The sequence below is a fragment of the Terrapene carolina genome, unplaced genomic scaffold, assembly GCF_002925995.2.
Source record: "Terrapene carolina triunguis isolate 2854851 unplaced genomic scaffold, T_m_triunguis-2.0 Scaffold62, whole genome shotgun sequence".
NCBI lineage: Eukaryota > Metazoa > Chordata > Testudines > Emydidae > Terrapene > Terrapene triunguis.
The window spans coordinates 25,493,321-25,512,888 of NW_020664413.1; the positions used below are offsets into that span (position 1 = coordinate 25,493,321).

At 38.9% G+C, this 19,568-nt stretch overlaps 1 protein-coding gene across 1 annotated transcript in view; it reads left to right on the plus strand.

Annotated features, from left to right (window-relative positions):
- RIF1 (replication timing regulatory factor 1) overlaps window positions 1–19,568 on the plus strand; it is a 54,634-nt gene that overhangs the window by 28,551 nt on the left and 6,515 nt on the right. Inside the window, exons 19-29 of the mRNA XM_024209119.2 lie at window positions 581–727; window positions 3,601–3,700; window positions 5,921–6,185; window positions 7,800–7,842; window positions 8,207–8,409; window positions 8,966–9,065; window positions 9,473–9,604; window positions 12,994–13,139; window positions 14,089–14,178; window positions 14,269–14,323; window positions 16,666–19,524. Coding sequence (XP_024064887.1) covers window positions 581–727; window positions 3,601–3,700; window positions 5,921–6,185; window positions 7,800–7,842; window positions 8,207–8,409; window positions 8,966–9,065; window positions 9,473–9,604; window positions 12,994–13,139; window positions 14,089–14,178; window positions 14,269–14,323; window positions 16,666–19,524 — 4,140 coding nt within the window. The remainder of the gene's footprint in view (window positions 1–580; window positions 728–3,600; window positions 3,701–5,920; window positions 6,186–7,799; window positions 7,843–8,206; window positions 8,410–8,965; window positions 9,066–9,472; window positions 9,605–12,993; window positions 13,140–14,088; window positions 14,179–14,268; window positions 14,324–16,665; window positions 19,525–19,568) is intronic.

The following is a 19,568-nucleotide window of genomic DNA, read 5'->3' on the forward strand; positions in this document are numbered from 1 at the left end:
GGTATTACTAACCCTCTGACTGCCAGAAGCTGGGACTATATGGTGGGATAGATCACTTGATAATTGCCCTGTTCTGTTTATTCTGTTCAAAGCATCTGGCACTGGCCAGTGTCGGAAGACAGGATACTGGGCTAGGTGGACCATTGGTCTGACTTAGTATGGGCATTTTTATGTTACGTTCTTAAAAATAAACTTGTGTTCTGTATTTGTGTGTACTCCTAAGGTTAATGTCTTGGCATTTTGTAGTCTTTAGATGATAAAAGCAAAACTTGTAACCACAGGGTTTCTTATCTATATTTAGATCTTAAAGCAGTGCAGTTTTGTTAATTGAAATGTGAAAAGGCTTTTCCTATTAGAAAAATGTAGGCGAGGCTTCAGTTACTTGGTATAGTTCTATTGACAAATAGAGAAAGGAATATAAAAACACAAAATCAAGATTAGACTTAGTGGATCTCTCCCCACGGCTCGGGAAGAAAATCAAATAGCTTGCCCACTTTGACTTCTGACATACAGACAGAAGGAAAAATTGTACAAACTGTTTTGATTTTTATATGTATAACTTCTGTTTTGGTCGTTAAAGCCCACTATGAAGTCCTTGTTGCGCACCTGGTCAGAGCTGTATAGAACATTTGCCCGCTGTGCTGCTTTAGTGGCAACGGCAGAAGAAAATCTGTGCTGTGAAGAACTTTGTGCCAAAATATCTGGACTAGAAGATGAAGCCCTAGTAGTAAGTATAAACCACAATATTAAATTATATAAAACTCCTGCTGATGCAGTCTGCACACGGAAAAACACTCCCCCTTTAACTTTCATTTTGCATTTACTCAGTTAAATTTAAATTTAACCATCAAACTTTGTTATAAGCCTAGTCAAACCTAAACAGCAGGAGTTGGATTATAAAAGTATGTCTACAACAGTGTTCCCTCTAATTTTTTACATACATGTGTGGAATGAATTGTTATGTGCGACACATCACCTCCATATTGGTGTACATAACAGAATTCGTGCAGTGGGGGTGGGGGGGAGGGGGCTCATGGCTGGGGTAGAGGGTTAGGGTGTGGGGGGGATGAGGGCTCTGGCTGGGAGTGCGGGCTCTGGGGTGGGGCCAGGGATGAGGGGTTTGGGGTGCAGGCTGCCTCAGGGCTACGGTGGGGGGCGAGGACTCCCCCCAACCCTCTTTAGCCGCAGCAGTTCAGGGCTGGGGGAGAGGCACCTCTCCCCATGCTGCGCCAAGTCCAGGGCAGGCCCATGCCTTGGCCAGCGGGGAGAGGCGCCTCTCCCCGCCGCAGCCCTGACCATGCATGGAGCTTAATAGGCAGCTGTGTGACCACGCAGCTTAGAGGGAATTTAGGGCTACCCTGTAGGTGAAAGTGTGATTGTAGTACAGATAGGCATATGTGTGCTAATTCTAATGGAGCTAGCACATGTAACAATAGTACTGTAAATGTGGCACCTTGCCCTTCAGCCTAGGTTAGCTGCTTCTTTAACAATGTAGATCTGATTATAAACTACAGCAAATAGTACACTACAGTCAGAATTATTTACACAAACCAGGTGAAAAATACATAATCCTTTTCCTACAGAAATTAGGAGTTGATTCAGAGACTGTTTGAAGTAATGTGCACATGAATAGATTATAGAAAATTTTTATAAAGCATTTATCAAAATACCAAGTCTTTAGCAATTTTCTAGTTTTTAACATAACCCAGCAACATTAGTTATACAGTTAACAAGAATTTTGTTTTAACCCATTTACAGATCATGAATGGAATTTACATTGTCTAATTGGAGATGGCTTCTTCATGAAGTGAAAGCTCTACTGCCTAATATGGTTGTTAAATACACAATTCAGTAAATTTGAAATCATAAAATGAATGCTGTTCTAGCTGAACAGAAATAGAATTTTATAATCAATACCGGAAGTCCTCAGAGCCTGTCTACATGAACATTTAATTTGTAGCAAGCTGGGGTGTGAATCTACCTTACACTAGCCTGCTGCAGACTAACTGTCCATGTGGAACCTGCTGATGTGCGTTAGTGGTTCATGTATATGCTTTGATCTAGTCCTTTTTGAAATGTGGACAGGCCCTAAATTAGCAAAGTAATGTGTCTGTGATTCATCCTTAGGCCTCCCATCCCGCTGAACAGATGCATAGAACTTTATACAAACTAAGCTGCACAGGAGATTTTTGAGGCAATTTAGGTTGACTAAACCTGGACACTAATTATTAGCTATACAAATATTATGTGATTATGCTCTATCTGTAAAACTGCAACTGAAGGACATTTTTGGATTTGGGCTTTAAGTACTGAAGTATAGTAAGACGTTGAACTTGCCACAAGCCTATTAGAGAAAAATGTAATGTGATCAGCTTTATTCAATAGTCTAAATCCACTGTGACTGACACTCCACATATTTAAATGGTAACTCACACTGGTTGACAACCTTAAACCTGAACTACCCAACTAATAATTTGTCAACTTGTAAAATAAGGTCCGGAAGATTAATCAATTACCAGTTTATCAGGTGGGTAGCCTGACCAACAAACAAGGCTTATAGCATTTGTTTTTGTTTGCAATCATGCTGGCTCTTCCTAGTGTGTTTCAACTGATTCTCCTATTTATAAGAACAGATCAGACAAGCAAAATGGGGCTGGCAATTTGTGTACATGTAAATGTATACTAAGTTGTCATAAAATTTTAGACTTTGTAAATTTAACTGTAATTTGTTAACCACACTTTGTTCCTTTAAGAACAAATACAACAAAGGTCAAGCCTGAGAAATAGAGCTACACAATTGCAATGCTACAAATTTGTCACTTGTTGTTAAACTCCCTCTTGATACTACCACATCTCTTAATTCTAATATAGGAAATTTGCATCTGACTCTTATATTTTCAGTAATAGCTGTTGCACTCAGACTTATTTTAAATTGAAGAACTTCAAAGTATAAATTCTATGAAAGTTGAACAGTTGGCACAATTATTTAAACAAAATGTAGTTCTTTTTAGGCAAACACCATGGGTTGAGGGAAATGCTCTCTCAAACTTAGTGTTCCTATTAGCAATTGATTAATCATATGCCCCTTGAACTTCCTTGTTATGCAGATCTTATTGCTAGGTTTACAATATTTTAACCAAAAATGTGCACTCTTAGCGTGACAGTCCTTCAGCTAGCCACACATTGTAATATAATATAAAACATTTCATTAGGGGTCAATTCCTCTAGACTTATAATCATTTTTGATGTTCCTCTCTAAAGTCCTTCCATTTGCAGGTATTTCTGGTAATGTGATGTCAGAGTTGAATGGAGTAGTACATGTGATAAAGCTAGAGGGCTGAATTTTCAGCTTGTGTAAATCTGCTTGTTTGAATTCAGTGGAGTGATGCTGACTTAGACTAGCTGGTAACCTGGCCCTGATTATTTCCTCCTTGCAACTTAAAATTGCATTGGTCTCCTTGCCATTTATTACAGTTGCGAACATGTATCCAGATTGTTACCCACAATCACTACTAGATTTCTTTCAAACACTGTTTCACATTTTTCTCTACCCCCATGGCTTTGGCTTTGCTAATGATTTTTGCTTTTTTCCCCCCTTAGAGCCTGTCAATGGTGGATGGTCTCACCCATATTGTATCAGTTATGGTTGACTGCATCAACTTTGCACCATATGGTACTAAATATCAGCCAAAAAATATATGTAAGAAAAATTTCCAATAATTGGATTTGTTCTGTGATTTCAAAGAGTAAATGGTTGAAAACTAGAATTATTGCAAGTGATAAATTAGGTATTGTACATGCTTAACAGTCCACCTCTGAGGTATTTTTCTTTCTTAATTAAGAGTTGAGTCCAAGATTTTCAAAAATAGGAAACTAAAATTAAGCTCCTAAATCCATACTTAAGTCTGATTTTTCAGAAGTATTGAGCGTTTAGCAGCTCCCATGCAAGCTTGGTAAAAGCTCCTTGGGGCTCAGCACATGTGAAAATCAGGGTATAGGTTGGTATATTATGACAGCTAATTTTTTCCTGTTTAGTGGATTATTGAAAACATAAATGTCCTTTAAAATTTGGAAAATTTAGTTGTGGGTTCAATTATAGTTTCATTTTTTAAAGTTTTAAATCTACTAAGGCATTTTATTTTAGTAGCAGTCCAAAAACTCCTGCTTTTCACATACTTCTTTGTTAAAACATAGCCTAAAAAAGCAACACTTGATTATTACTCTAGTTTCCAGTTTTCGTTTAACATATAATGTGCCTTGAAGAATTTATACATTAAGCAATTAACTTTAAAACATAAAAGTTTCTGCACATGTGGTTACATTTCATAACACTTATCAGTGTTGCACTTGAAATGGGCATTACTTCATTTTATTAGTTTTGTGTCCCATATAACTGACCCAAAGTCCTATGTTAGTGAAATTGTTTTCCACATTTCATTTGCGCTATTGATATATAAATACAGAAGGTGTTGGGCACACAATGTTACTGGTTTTCCTGTTCCCCTGTCCTGTTCATAGCCATTAAAATTGAAGTAAACACTAGAACATCATTTTAAAGATGGAACTTCAAATGGAAATTGAGTTAATTTTTTACTGTAGCATCTGCCATCCTTGCACACATTGAGTAGTATCTTACATGCAGCTATCTGGGAGGACTACTCAATGAGTTGGAGGTACTAGTTCAGGGGTGGGCAAACCTTTTGGCTTGAGGGCCACATTGGGTTTCCGAAATTGTATGGAGGGCCGGTTATGGGAGGCTGTGCCTCCCCAAACAGCCAGGTGTGGCCTAGCCCCCGCCCCCTATCCGACCCCCCCCTCCTGCTTCTCGCCCCCGATGGCCACCCCGGGACTCCTGCCCCATCCAACTCCTCCCCTCCCGGTTCCCTGTCCCCGACGGGCCCCTTCGGGACCCCTGCCCCATCCACCCCTCCCTGACCGCCCCGGGACCGCTCGCCCCCGACTGCCCCATCCAACCCCTCCTGTCATTCCTGACTGCCCCCTGGGACCCCTGCCCCCATCCAACCCCCCTGCCCTCTGACCACCCCAACCCCTATCCACACCCCTGACCACCACCCCGAACTCCCCTGCCCTCTATCCAACCACTCCTCTCCCCCCTCCCCCCGCGCTGCCTGAAGCACCGGTGGCTGGCGGTGCTACAGTCATGCCTCCCAGAGCACCAGGACAGGCAGCCGCGCCGCCCAGCTGGAACCAGCCATGCCACCTCGCAGCACAGAGCACCGCCTCAGGCCGCGGCTCTGCAGCTGCTCTGTCGCCCAGAACATTGTGCTGGTGGCGCAGTGAGCTGAGGCTGCGGAGGAGGGGGAACAGCAGGGGAGGGAATGGGGGCTAGCCTCCCGGGCCAGGAGCTCAGGGGCTGGGCAGGAGAGTCCTGGGGGCCGGATGTGGTCTGCGGGCCGTAGTTTGCCCACCTCTGTACTAGTTAGAGCTGAAGGGAAATGATTTTCCCCTTGAAATAATGTGATGTAAACTTTTAATTGAAACTTTTTCAGTTTTATGCAATTTTGAGTACTAGTCCACACGACTAAATGTATCAGAATCTGGCCCTTCTGTTTTTTACACATAGAATTTAAGAGTATGTAAGATCACTCAGTGTCAAAGCTCCTGCATCAGTTCCAGGCCATAAGGGTGGGTGAATGGCAAATTGGAATCAAATCCACAGCAACTGCACTAAATTAGAATTTTTATTGGTTATAGTGGATTTGAATAACTGTGTATTTATACTGATGAGCTATTTTAGGAGTCCAAATATGCTGTTTACTATTGCCCTGGGCTATTTCATTCTAATCCTGAGCTATTACATTCTAATATTGTATGTCAGACAATATTGATTTGAATTTTGTATAAAGCAGAAGGGAAAGTTTAAGGTCACTATCTTTAATGGATTTATTTTTTACCTTAGCCCCACAGACACCTACAGATTGGTCTAAGAAGAAAAAGGAACCTCTTGGAAAGCTGGCCTCCCTCTTTAAACTTCTAGTGAAGTTGATAAACTCTTTCCATATGCTCAGTTCCAAAGATACCCAGTCAGAAACATTGATCTCGGTTGGCACTTCAGTTATTGCTATTCTTCACAACATCATTAGCCATATTTCTTTGCCTTCGATGATCAGAACTATGTTTGCAACTCTGTCAAAACCACTTGCAATGTTTTATGAAAAAACAAAGTGAGTATTTCAGAAATTATTGGATGACTTCTAGATAAATGTACATTGTAATATTGCTGCATATTGGTGAAACTGTGGCATCTGCAGCATGCTATATTAAAATATAGCCCATAAATCAGGCTACCCAAAGCTTCTGTCTTGTGAGGTACTAAGTGTCCACAACTCCTGCTGAATTTAGTGGTATTTGAGGGCGCCCTGTACCTTATAGAATTCAGCCTGAATTTGAGATATCAAGTTTGAATTTGTACAAGTTGGATACACAACTACTACTAGAATATTGGTAACCTATTTTCTGAAGACTCCATTCTTCAAAACTGCTGTATTCTTGCTCTGTAATTACGTTGAGCATAAGCTGTTGGACAGTGAGGTCTCCCTGGGATTCCAAATAAGGACTTGCTAGTAATAGCTTTAATTTGAAGGTGGTCTTTAACAATGTTGTTCCTCCAGAATGAACATAGTGTCAACCTCAGGATCCCTATCCTGTTTCGCCACTTAACCCTCACATTGAAAACTTTACTCTTTAAAAGTATTTTGTGTTTATCATGACTATCTTTAACATTAATACATTTATCCAAAATATAAACTTTTGCATAAAATAGCATTTATAAACCCCAATCTTCTTTAATGTGCTAATTAACACACACTTGCAGTTATCTAGTCTTACCAACCGAAGAGCTATTTCCAATTTGTTTTTCTTTAAACAGATTCCAATAGGAATATACGATATCTTAAGTAAGCCACTTTGAAACTGTATAGCAGAAGGTATAAAGAAAAACACAAAGATGTCTTGCTTCAATTTATTCAGTATACAGTTGCATGGGTTAAGTACTATTAAGAATCAGAGGGGTAGCCATGTTAGTCTGGATCTGTAAAAAGCAACAGTGAGTCCTGTGGCACCTTAAAGACTAACAGATGTACTGGAGCATAAGCTTTCGTGGGTGAATACCTGCTTCGTGAGACGCATGTTTTCAACTTAAGTAAAAGCCTAAAATGTTTAAACTGGGGGAAATTTTATATAAAGGTTTTGAAATATTTTTGCAATGCTCTGCATTCCATTGTATTTTCCAAAGACTTTCCTTTAAAAATGTTTATTTTTGGAGGTGAAAACTATTAATCTGTTTAATTTTCACCATGCACGGTGGTTACAGTTAAGCCTATTGGATACCGTATTAAATTCTCTCCAGGTGCTGCTGCAGTTATGTATGCAAAAATCTCTCTGAAGTTAGTTAGGGAAGTTTACTTGCAGAGTCGGTGTATCTCAGACCAAGAGGAGCAGAAGGAAGGTAGCAGAAATTACTCTATTAGAAAACAATTAGTTATGGATCGGTAAACTACTCTGTGGGGATTATTAGAACTAATTTTTAATTGTTATGCTCATTAGCTTAAAAAGTTTGTTTATGGCCATTATGGGGGAATCAAGAAGGGTTGTCAATTATTAAATGTAGCTATTAAAATAATATGCAACTTCATATGTTGGTGTGAGACCTTGAAGATGGACTATTGCATCTTTTCTAGTGTCATATATCAACATTGTTGGAAATGTTTGTTGAGAACAAATAGGATTAAGAAATATTTCATGAATACTTCATCCATACTATGTTCTTTCTTTCATAGGCTTGCTGATGTATCTAGAGTGTACAGTAGTCTCAGCAACAAGGTAAATTTTAGCAGAAAAAGTCTGGGAAAGAACTACTACTGTATGACATTTAAATCTGAGAATTTTGTGCTCTAAAAACAAAATTATATTTGTATTAAGGCAAGCTAGTAAGCATTTCGCTTAAAGGTGTACTACAAACTTGAACTGAAAACTGGCTAGGGTGAAGTACAAACCTGCGTTGAATTAAATATTATGGGCTCCTTCATATATAGAGGTTTAGTATTTCTGTGGAACTGAGTCCAGGCCATATTCTTGTCATATCCACATAAACTGCCACTATATAAATCTTGTTTATTTCACTATTTTAATTTTTAGAATATGTACGTGATTCAAAAATTATTTACACCTTTCTCTTTTTTTCCAGTTAGAAAAACTTTTGGGAGAGATCATTGTATGTTTACAATCCCACTATACTGGATTTTATGATAGTGACCTATTAGAGCAGCTCTCTCCATTGCTGTGCATAATCTTTCTGCATAAGAGTAAACAGATACGCAACCAAAGTGCTCAGTTCTGGAATGCAACATTTGCTAAAGCTACAGTGTTAACTTACCCTGAAGAATTAAAGTAAGATGCTCTCTTGTATATTTGTTATGTTTGATTTTGCTACATAATCACAGAGTATTTATAAATCAAGCCAAGATAACTTAAGCTTTTTAATTTGTTATTGGACATAAACATCAAAAAATCATAACTTCTTATAAATAAGATGTTAAGTAGGGAAAACTGTTCCTAAATTCAGGATTTAACCTTGGTCAAGTACATAGAGATAAAAAATAATCAAACCATTAATTGTGATTAAGTCATGAAAGTATCCTAATATAGGAGTGAATTTGTATGGAATGAGAATTTAAATGTGAAGTTTTATTTTAGGAATTTTGGAAGGGAAGGAAAAGGTGTTCATGGGTTATTGGGATAGTTTGGAAGTCCTCACAAATGAGTTCTTTGCCTGTAAAAAAGCTTCAGATCTAAAAAATACCCTTTCTTGTACAAGTATATCTGTAGATGTACAGAATCTGAGCTTCATTCTGCTTCACCGTATATGAGCTGCTTATTAGAAGTAGTAGTGAACTTAACGACCTTGTGCACTTTTCCCATAATCTTATTTTTTTCCCTTAAACAGATCCATATTAAGCCAAGCCAAAAAGAAAATTCTGCTTTTACTACCTGGTTTTGAAAGTGTTGAGGTAGTGGAAGAATCCAGTGGTCCATTTTCTGATGCTGTAAGTATCTATTATGTTACTACTTATGAGTGGTTTACTCTGTACAGTTCTGGAATTGTGCTGGACATAGTAACAATGTCCTATGGAGTTACAGTAATCAAGATTTTGCTACAATGATTGGAGGTTGATTAGTGTTTGCGGTAATAACCATATCCTAAATTAGAATAACCAGAGGCTGAAGGGCCTAGGCTGAGATGGCATTTGGTAAATAATAACTCGAATTTTATCTTAATTATTGGCCTGTTCTTACCCAGCATATCTGCAAAAATCTTTACATTTTAGAGGAAAATACGTAAGCAAACATATTTTTCAAAGTCATGAGTGAAATTGAATCTTATGCAAAGTTTCATTAAATTATCTACTTTATCTATTTACACTAAACACAATTTTTATTTCTCTTTAAACAGACAGAAAATTCCCAGTGGGATGCAAAGATAAGTGGAATAGAAGTAAAATCAGGTGGAAAAAGGGATTCCTTGCTGGCACAGGCCAATGGTCTGAAAGACAAGACTACCACTGCTCATGTAACAGCAGCAAAGGTAAGGTGCATACAAATGGATGTAATAAAAATAAACATTACTTTATGCTGACTTTCTTCCACAAGAGACTGTCGGGTATGCTGTTTTTGTATCTCAAGTCCACCAGTCTGAAGCAAGCCAGCCAATAGCAGTTGGCTGTTAGTTTTTCCCTATTCAGATTGTCTAGTATTTTTGGAGTTTTCTTTTTTGTTATTGCTATGGAAACTTAAGGCAAGGTAGGTTTTATAAGGAGTGGAAGTTTAATCAACAGAGGCTCCATAAGGGAGAGCAGCCAGCAGGATGCTGAACATTAAGATCTGATTAGTTGTTGTGTTTGGCTGTGTATTGTGGCAAAGTATTAGTGGTGGGTGGATGTGTGTGTGTATCCTGCTGTAGGTGCACATGCACCTCATGCATCTGAGATTGGATTGCTTTGACTAGCAGTGTCCATCAGGGCCGTTCATGTACCCTGTGCCTTCTTGTGCTCCTGTGAGGTTATGAATGGTGGCACAGCCAGGACCTTCCCCAGCTCCCTCTTACAGCGTGGGTAGCAGGATGGAACCTGGTAAGTGTCTAACCCATTACTTTGACCTTCAGGCTCATCTTTTAGACTAATTTTGTGAAGAAATTCCTCTTTGCCCTCCTTATCTTCATTAATACTTTAATGTGGACATTCCTAAAAAGCTATCCCAGAAAGACACCCCTATGCAGCTGGCTGAGGGTGAGGTGCCTCTTGCCAACCCCCAATGGCAGACCCTAAATCTTCAGGGTATAAGCACTAACTGACTTTCAGTGGACTTATTCTCTTTGTTAATGGACAGAGTGGAAGCCTTTTCTGTCTGGGGGAGAGGCACCTCCTCTTAAGTATTCAGTGTGCAAATCCTTCTCATCGATGATTTGCAAGGTGAGGACAGCATGGCTGAAGCTACACACACACATGCAATCAATACGCATTATCTCAGACCTAGAGGAGATCTCCAAAAAATCTAACGGGTCATCCTCAGTGAGTGCCCCGCTGAGCAGACACCCCATCCGAGGACCCAGCAGCAAAAGAAGGCAGGGAAGAAAACATCTTTGAAATAGAAACTGGTTACATTGGTGCTCATCACCCCAACACCAAAGCCTTCAGTATTAGCCGATGCTACTCCCAACACCGGTGCCAGCAGCTGCTTTGACACCAGTACTGGCAGACTTGGCACTTGCTTCTCTGGTACTGACAACATCATCATTGGCATCAGCACCACAATACAGTGGCGAGGCCAAAAGTAAGGGCGAGTGGAGACCAGACAGATACACTTCCCCATAGAGAAGAGAGACATCAGACCTCCAAGAATAGGGGCCTAGTCCTCCTCCAAGGAAGTGGCCCTAAGTAAGCTGGCACTGCCAGCATCTGCACTGACAAAGGCATATGTGCCAACCGCTGCACCTATTATAGGACCAAGGTACACCTTAGAGAGCTGTTGAGATTCCCTCCAGGGAACATCATTGGTACTGGTGCAGCACTACAGCATTGCAATTCGAAGTACATCTTTGTTGCCAGATTACTTCTTTATCTCAGCAACAAACAATGATGCTCTGTTACCTTCTGAGAGTGATCCTAGAGCTGGTACTCTCTCTGAGCACTGCCTCAAAAAAGACATGAGTGGCGTTGGGCCAACTTGCGGCAACCAGGTCAGTACCCATATGCCATGCCAACCTATCCATACTGGGGATATTGTGATAAGGGCACATGGGAGCTAGCAAAGTGTTCTGGCACGCTCTGGCCACCTTCCAACCTGTCTCTAAACAGGTGGAGAAGCTCTGTCAGGTGCCTCCAGAAAACTTGGAAGGCTTTTAATCCCACCAGATCCAGGGCCACTGGTAGTTGTTGAAGTGCAGGACAAATTGAAATTGACAAAAGGCATGCCCAAGGATAACCCCCAAAAAACTAGCTCTGTTTGGGCTCAAAGCCTACTCATCCACCTCACTGCAGTTCTGTGTGGCAAGCTCCAGGCATTGTTCATCAAATGTAATTTCCTCATATGGGAGAGAATGACTCCCTTCCTGGCAAAAGTGCCACAGGACACTAGGGAGGAATTAAAGGAGATTATAAGGGAAGACCAAACAGCTGCCCGAACAGCCTTGCAGGTAGTCATGGACTCCTCCAACATGGCTGCGGCTGTCCTGGCAGTTAGCATCCAGAATTCTGAGGGAGGTTCAGGGTCATGAGACACCCTCCCCTTTCAAGGGGTTAGAGCTCTTCACCAAAAGAACAATGAAGGATGCCTTGAAGGACTCGAGGGCCATTGTGAGGTCACTGAGGATTTGTACACCAATCCCCTACAGGAAGCTCTGCAAATACCAGTCTCAAAAGAAACAGCTGGTTCACCCATACTTTCAGAGCAGACAGCCAGTTTTACCCATCATGGAAACGATCGTGATACTCAAGTCGACACACACAGTATCAAAATTTCTCAAGAGGCTTTTACACTCTTACCTGCTGGTTAGAGAACCTACTTCCACCTGGCAGTTCAATATAATCTTCCTGAGGCTCATGGATCCTCTGTTTTGAGCCTCTCTCAGAATGCTCCCTTCACCACCTCATTCTGAAGTAAATCTTCTTAGTGGTTATCACTTCAACCAGGAGGAGTGAGTGAGCTTCAGGCACTTATGGCTGAACCCCACTTAATGACATTTGATAGGGACGAGACAGTTCTAAGGCTTCACCTGAAGATAATTCATAAAGTGGTCTCAGATTTTCTTCTAAACCAATCAATCAGCCTCAAAACCTCATTCTATGTAAAAGAAAAGAAACCACACACCCTAGACATATCCAGGACTCTGCTTTATGGAAAGGAACAAACCATTCCTACTGAAATCCCATCTGTTTATAGCTGTAGCCAGATGTTCTAAAGGTCAGGCCATCCCTGCACAGAGAGTATCAAAATGGTTAACAAAATGTATTTCACTGTGTTACTACCTGGTTGATGTACCTCTCCCACTGAACATCCAAGCTCACTCCACCACACCACAAGCTGCATCCTCTGCCTGCTTTAATATGCCAATATTAAATCTGTAAGGCAGCAACATGGAGTAACCCACTGACCTTTGTCAAACACTATGCCGGGCACATAACTGACAGGTCAGATACAATATTGTTCTCTCCAACTTTGCATCTGACCTATCAATTATGTATACCCTCACATGGTAGCATGAAGAGGCATAGGGTACATACATGTCCCTCACACAGCTATTTAAAAAATAAAAAAACTCATCTCTCATGCATGAGGTGCATATGTGCCTATAGAAGGATCAATATTGAATGCAACATCTCTAAGAACCACAGTTACTATACGTTAGTATTTGTTCTGTTTTGGGATGGTATTTCCTTTATCTTGTTTGTTTTTTAACCAATTTTTTCCTTTCCATAGCTGAAACTAGAATTTTCATCTTCAAAGACAAAATCAAGCGAGATACTTTTGGAAGAGGAGAAATCTGTTGATTTTGTGGTTATTCCTTTGGAAACAAAAGAGAGAATATTGACAGAACACCAAAAAGAAGTTCTTAGGACAAAGAGGTTTGTAATCCATAGCACTGACAAGAGTGGTTGTATTATGAATTGATCAGGACAAATTTTAAATTTAATTTGTTGAATGTACTCCATCTCAAACTTGAATCGGATATTAATTATGCATCTTGTGCTATTACATGCAAGCTCCAGAGCTTGAAGCTAACATAAAAAGATCTTTCGGCTAAAGACATCAGAGTTGTTTGGAAGAAACAGTATCTTAAAGGGACAGGACCAATCTCTGATTTATACTTCATTCACAGATTGTGTTTTAGGTCCAGAATTGACCATAATTGTCTAGTTCAGGGGTTCTCAAACTGGGGGTCCTGACCCCTTAGGGGGTCACAAGGTTATTACATGGGGGGTCGCAAGCTGTCAGCCTCCAGCTCAAACCCCGCTTTGCATCCAGCATTTATAGTGGTGTTAAATATATAAAGAAGTGTTTTTAATGTATAAGGTGGGGTCGCACTCAAAGGCTAGCTATGTGAAAGGGGTCACCAGTACAAAAGTTTGAGAACCACTGGTCTAGTTTCACCTGCATGACACAGGCAGTAGAACTTCACCCAATGATTCATGTTCGCTTTTAGGCTAAAACTGGTAAGATGGCATTTTTCAGTAATTGAAATAAGGAAAGTCTTCAGCTGGCAGTATGATCTGAAGACCGGAATCAAAAGATCAAAAAAGAATTTTATACCCATACGTAAACAGCAGTTCCTTCATAGCAAGCACTGATTGCTGAAACACACTTTCACTGCAAGAGGTCTCTCATTCCATATCACAGAGTGATTTAGAAGTGTAAATAATCTTGTGAGGACTTTGCAGTTCAGTCTATGTAGGGTTTCCTTGATGAGAATTTTCAGCTCATTTAAACTGTGTGTTGTTTAAATTACATGTTGTCTCTCACTAGAAGTTCTGAGATAAATCTACACCTACCTGAAATGATATTTTTTGGTTCCAGAATTGATATTCCTGCTATGTACAATAATCTGGATGCATCCCAAGATACTGCCTTGTTTTCTCAATATACTCAGAGCCAGGAAGATTCTTTGTAAGTACGATATACCAACTGGGCTTGTGGTGATAAGATATTTTCTAAGTTCTGTTGCAACAGATCTAATTTGGGTGATCTTGTTTTTAGATTAAAAACATCTTTAATAGAAGAGCCAAAAGAAGATCTTGAAAAGAAACCTCAGGTATTTTCACCATGTTTAATAGTATTGGAGATGCTAGAATTACAACTACCTTAATGATGCTTTATAATAGGCTTGGAAGGATTAGATTTTTATTGGTAATTGTTGGTAATAATTGATTTCAGTGTACACATACTAGCCAACAAAAATATTTCCATCGATAATCAAAATTTATAGATAGACAAGGTAGAAAGATGCTGCTTGAGAATTTATTAGAATTTGATTTAAGGATATTTACTTTGTATATTTTGGCATGTGATGATGACAGTTTGCATTTTAACAGTTACACTCAAAAAATTAAAGCTTTATATCTACTTTCATTAAATAGTTGTCTGATTCTCCCCCCCCATAATTTTCCCCAAATGTAAAAATTTAAATCAATAAAAATTAAAAAAGGGTTAAGAATAAACATTGATATGAATTGAAATTATTTTAAAAAATTAAATTCTGTCACGCTTATCTATAATCTGTTTGAGGAACAATTCTAATATGGTGACAGTGAACTTCTCTGATCACAGACCAAAGTTGATATGTGGTGGGGAGGGTAAGCTTGATAAGTCTAAAACAAAGAGCATCTCTAAATTTCTTATATTATAGGGCTTGAGTGTCCATTTTATAGAATATCTGGTAAGGCTGTTTTATGTGGGTCCAGGAATAAAAACTAAAAGAGAAAGAAAGACGTGTTAGTAAGTTCAGAGTTTTGAGAACATTTGCTAATCTTGTTTGTTCTTGCTATGCAATGTAATTTAGATTTTATTTTTTATTCAGTTTCCTCAATGTCTTCAACCACAGAAATCATATGATTGTGTAAAGCATACTGATAGTCTTATGCCTAGTGTTTTTTTTTTTAATTGCCTTTATTGGTTCAAATTACCTCATTTGAGATGAATTCCAAATACAACAGAGAGAACCATATAATGTTTGCTTGTGATTTACAGTAGAAAGTCCTCAGGGTTTGAGGTGATAGGAAAAGAACATATGCAAGATTGTATACACTGTTGACTGTTTGAACATAATCATACTAAACTTGTGAGTCTCTGCCTGATTAACTAAACTCAATCATAATTACATGATTCAGCAGTTAGGTATTCAAGTAACTATAAGTAGTGCTGTTATCCCTGTAACTAGCAGATACAGCAAGAAGAGTCTCTAAAACAATCCATCTGTATACACTAGTAGACAAATCAGAAAATTGATGAGAGACGCCTTCAGTAACTTACTAAAAATATTACAGAATTGTTCTGAGAAATTCCTCAGTGCTTGAATTTCGATTAGTCCCACGGTTGAAACATGAATTTATTTCACATGCCCATCTTATTTTTTCCAAGAATTTATTTTTGATGACTTCCATATCACATTCTCCTTCTTCACTGGTTATTTTAAAATGTAAATGTTATATTGTCTGCTTGTGAGTTTGGACCTGAAACTTCATTAGGATACAAAAAATCTTGGACTTTCCATCTAGCCTTTTAGACATCATTTAGACTGCATAGTTTTTCAAAGTAGTTTTTAGATAGTAAGGTAATTCTTGAAGCTAATGTATTTTCTCTTATGACAGTAGCTTTTATAATAAATTATGTAATCTGTAAGAAAGATCCTGTTTTAGGCTTTTTTAGCAGTATAAACTTTGACTCTAGATTAAGTTGTACAGGCTGAACAGGACACACAGTTAACATTGAACATTTAAATGGACGTAGAATTCATGACACAGGAACATTGGTGTAATATAGCATGTGTACAGATTATGCACACCTGTTACACATCCTTTTCCTGCTCTTAACTTAACTCTTTAAGGCCAGTGTTCTGTCTCTTTAGGACTCTTCTGAAAGCATTACTTAGTCAGACTCCATGGCTGTTGTATTGTATCCAGAATCCTAAATTTAGATGTTAGTAACAACTCCTAATTGCCTTCAGAAAGTACTGTACAGTATGCTTAGAAAATATTTACATTAATGTAAAGAAAAACAATGTAAACAATATACGAAGTACTATTTAATAACTTTGAAACAAAACCCGGTAGATAGTAAGTTTACTGCTGTACTTTGTGTACAGACTTTCACAAGGTCTTTCTACTGCTCCCCTTTCTTTGGACTATACAAATAAAATAAATATTGCCGTATAAAGCATGTCAGTTACACTGGAACAGTTACACAGTTAAACTGTGGCTAACAGAGGAAAATTCGTAGTGTTTCGAGTGGGTGGATGGCTTTTCAAAATCATTGTCATTATTTAGGCAGAGCAGTCTTTTTTTACTTTATTTCAAATCCAAATGGGATTGCATTTTTTGTGGGTTCATGGTGAAAGTAGCAAAATTATAATAATAATCACTTAATTTGTCCTTGCAGGATGAGAGAACAAAGAGCAATGTGCACAATAGTACACATGAAATCACTGGGAACTGCAAGTCAAGTGAACCTCTTGAGAATTCTGTGAATATTGAAGACAAATCCATCACTCATGTTCCAGAAAGTTCAGATTTAAATTGTGAGGAGGATTTAAAAAAAAGTATAATTGAAATGGTTGCAAAGGAGTCTTTAGTAGGAGAGGATTCAAAAAAACATGAAACTGAAACAGTTGAAAAGGAGCCTTCAGTTGGAAATGAAAACACTTCAAATGTCAGCAGCAGTTCATCTTCTAGTGATGTTATTTCTGGAACACCGCAACCTGCAAGCCGAAGACAGTCCTTTATTACTTTGGAAAAGTTTGATAGTTCAGAGAACAGACCCTTTAGCCCTTCTGCATTGAATAGACTATCAGGAGCATCTGGGACTGCTGCTGCTCTAAAACAGGACAGTATAGATGCACCAAAGACTCCCTCCAAAATAGAAAAACCTACAGAGGAGAATAAAAGTTCTTCAAAATCTGAATTTGAAGGAACAGTTACTGGGATAAAAAGGTTGAGTCGCAGGCAAAATAAAACACAGCATGGAGAAATGAGGCAATCCAAGTTGTTAACAGAATTAGAACAGGAGAAAAGTATACAGGAGTCTGTTGTTGCCTCCCATTTGGAAAATAAATCTGGCACACCTAGTCAAACGGAAGAGACAAAATGCATTCTAGATACTCAAACACAAGCTCCCAATTCTGCAGTGATAGAGAGTACAACAATAGAGCAAAAACAAATTGTGGATGGTGTAGAAGAGGAAGAAAAATGTATAGGACCCAATTTGGATTCTAAAGAAAATACACCTCCAGTAGTTGCTATATCAACTGATCAGATATCTAACGATGACAATCAAGTTCCACAGATGTCTCCTAATCAGAAAACACTAAGACGTTCTTCAAGACGACGGTCAGAAATTGCAGAAAATACAACAGACAGTCAAGATAAAGAAAACAGTCACCAGAAAAAGGACAAACGTAAAGATGATGAAAAGTCTTTCCAGAAGAGGGTGCCACAAATTAAAGAGGATGCATCCCAAAAGCAGAAATCTGTTCCTGAAAAAGCTGTAGATGCAAAAGAAAATGCAAATAAAAAAGAATGCAGCTTTCATGAGAAGACTGCTGCAGAAGATATTGGTCCAAAGGAGTCACACACTTCAGGGGGTCTTGAAGAGGAAATGAACAAAAATGCCAAGAAATCTGAAAGTGATAACTTGAAATCTGAAATAGATGTTCAAGATTCTGGTTCAGATATAACAGGTCAGAAAAAGACAAGGGGGCGCACCCGGTATCAAACAAGAAGAGCTTCACAAGGATTGCTTTCTAGTATAGAAAATTCTGAGTCTGATAGCTCTGAGACAAGAGAAGAAAGTACCAAGAGGAAAAGATCTGGAAAGTGGAAAAATAAAAGCGATCCTCTTCAAAGCAAAGTGAAAGAAGAAAAAGAGAGCCAAAATCAGGAGCTCTCTTCACAAGAAATAGTAACTGAAATTAGGAATCTGTCTGAAGTAAAAAATAAAGGTGAAACAAGTTCTGAAATGGACAAAGATACTGTATTGATATCTCAGGCATGTGAAGTGAAAAACAAAAAAATCTATACAGCTATTAACGAATCTACAGGAATTATAGACCTGGCAAAGACTTCAGTTGGTGGGCAGAACACAAATGTCGAACAAAATAAAACCAACATATTGGGAGAACCCTTCATGAACCCATGCATATCTGAACCAGTTTTGAAAACAAGACAGGCAAATAAATCACTTGATAAGCAAAGAAGTGTAGAAGGCTGTAGTGCAATCATTCTATCTGAATTTGCAGCAGTAACTACCACTTCAGATGCTGTTCTTTCCTCTGAAAAACCTTTGCAGATACTTGAGTGCCAGCACAAAAGAAGCAAGAGGATGAGAAGATCAAAGAGCTACAATTGCTGTGGTGAAAACTCTCAACAGCAAGACAAGTCATTCACTGAATTAAAAAATGCAGATAACCATACACAAAGTGAGCATAAAAACACATGTATTCAGGTAACTATGACTGCACTAGAAACTTCTTCTAATGATTCTCATTTTGAAGAGAGGCTGTCTGTGGAACCTTGTGCAATGAGTACACCATTGCTCTCCATTAAGAAATCTAGTTTTGTTAAGGATTCAGAAAGAGGAATAAAATCTGAGAATGATTTGGAAGGAAATGCTATTCCAGTGGAGGAAGATCATGAGAAACTGTCATATATCAAAAATAAAACTTATGACCCTGTCATGCAGGAGCCAGAGCCCTCCAGTCTAGTTGACAGTATTGGACAGTGTTTAACTGACTGTGTTTCAAAAGAGTCCATAGAAAGTTGTCTTCCTTTGGAGAATGGCACAGAGCCAGAAGCTATAGAAAAGGAAGAAATGAATCAAAATGGGCAAATGGAGGAGGTATCTGATACAGAAACTGTTAACAAACCTGACCAAACAAAGATAAATGAGCCAAAACATGATCAGAATGATGCAGAAAAGACTGAGAACACTCCTATAGAAGCACACAGCCCTCTAGATAGTGAGATGAAGGAGGAAGATTTAATATTCGCTGAAATTGCAGTGGCAGCTACAGTGCCTGAAAATGTAGCCTCAGACCAGGAGGGTGCAGAAGAAAGTGACAATGTGGATTCTCCTCAGAAATTGAAGGAGCTTGATTCTGTAGCTTTGGTTAAAGTTAATGAAAGCCCCAATGGAGTGCAGACACGCTGCATTTGGTCTCCTTCTGCTTCTCCATCCACCAGTATTTTAAAGAGGGGAATAAAAAGACATCAAGAGGATGATTCCCCATCACCTGCTAACAAGGTATTGTGATGTAGTTCAGTCTTAGGTACTACTGAGCACTTGTG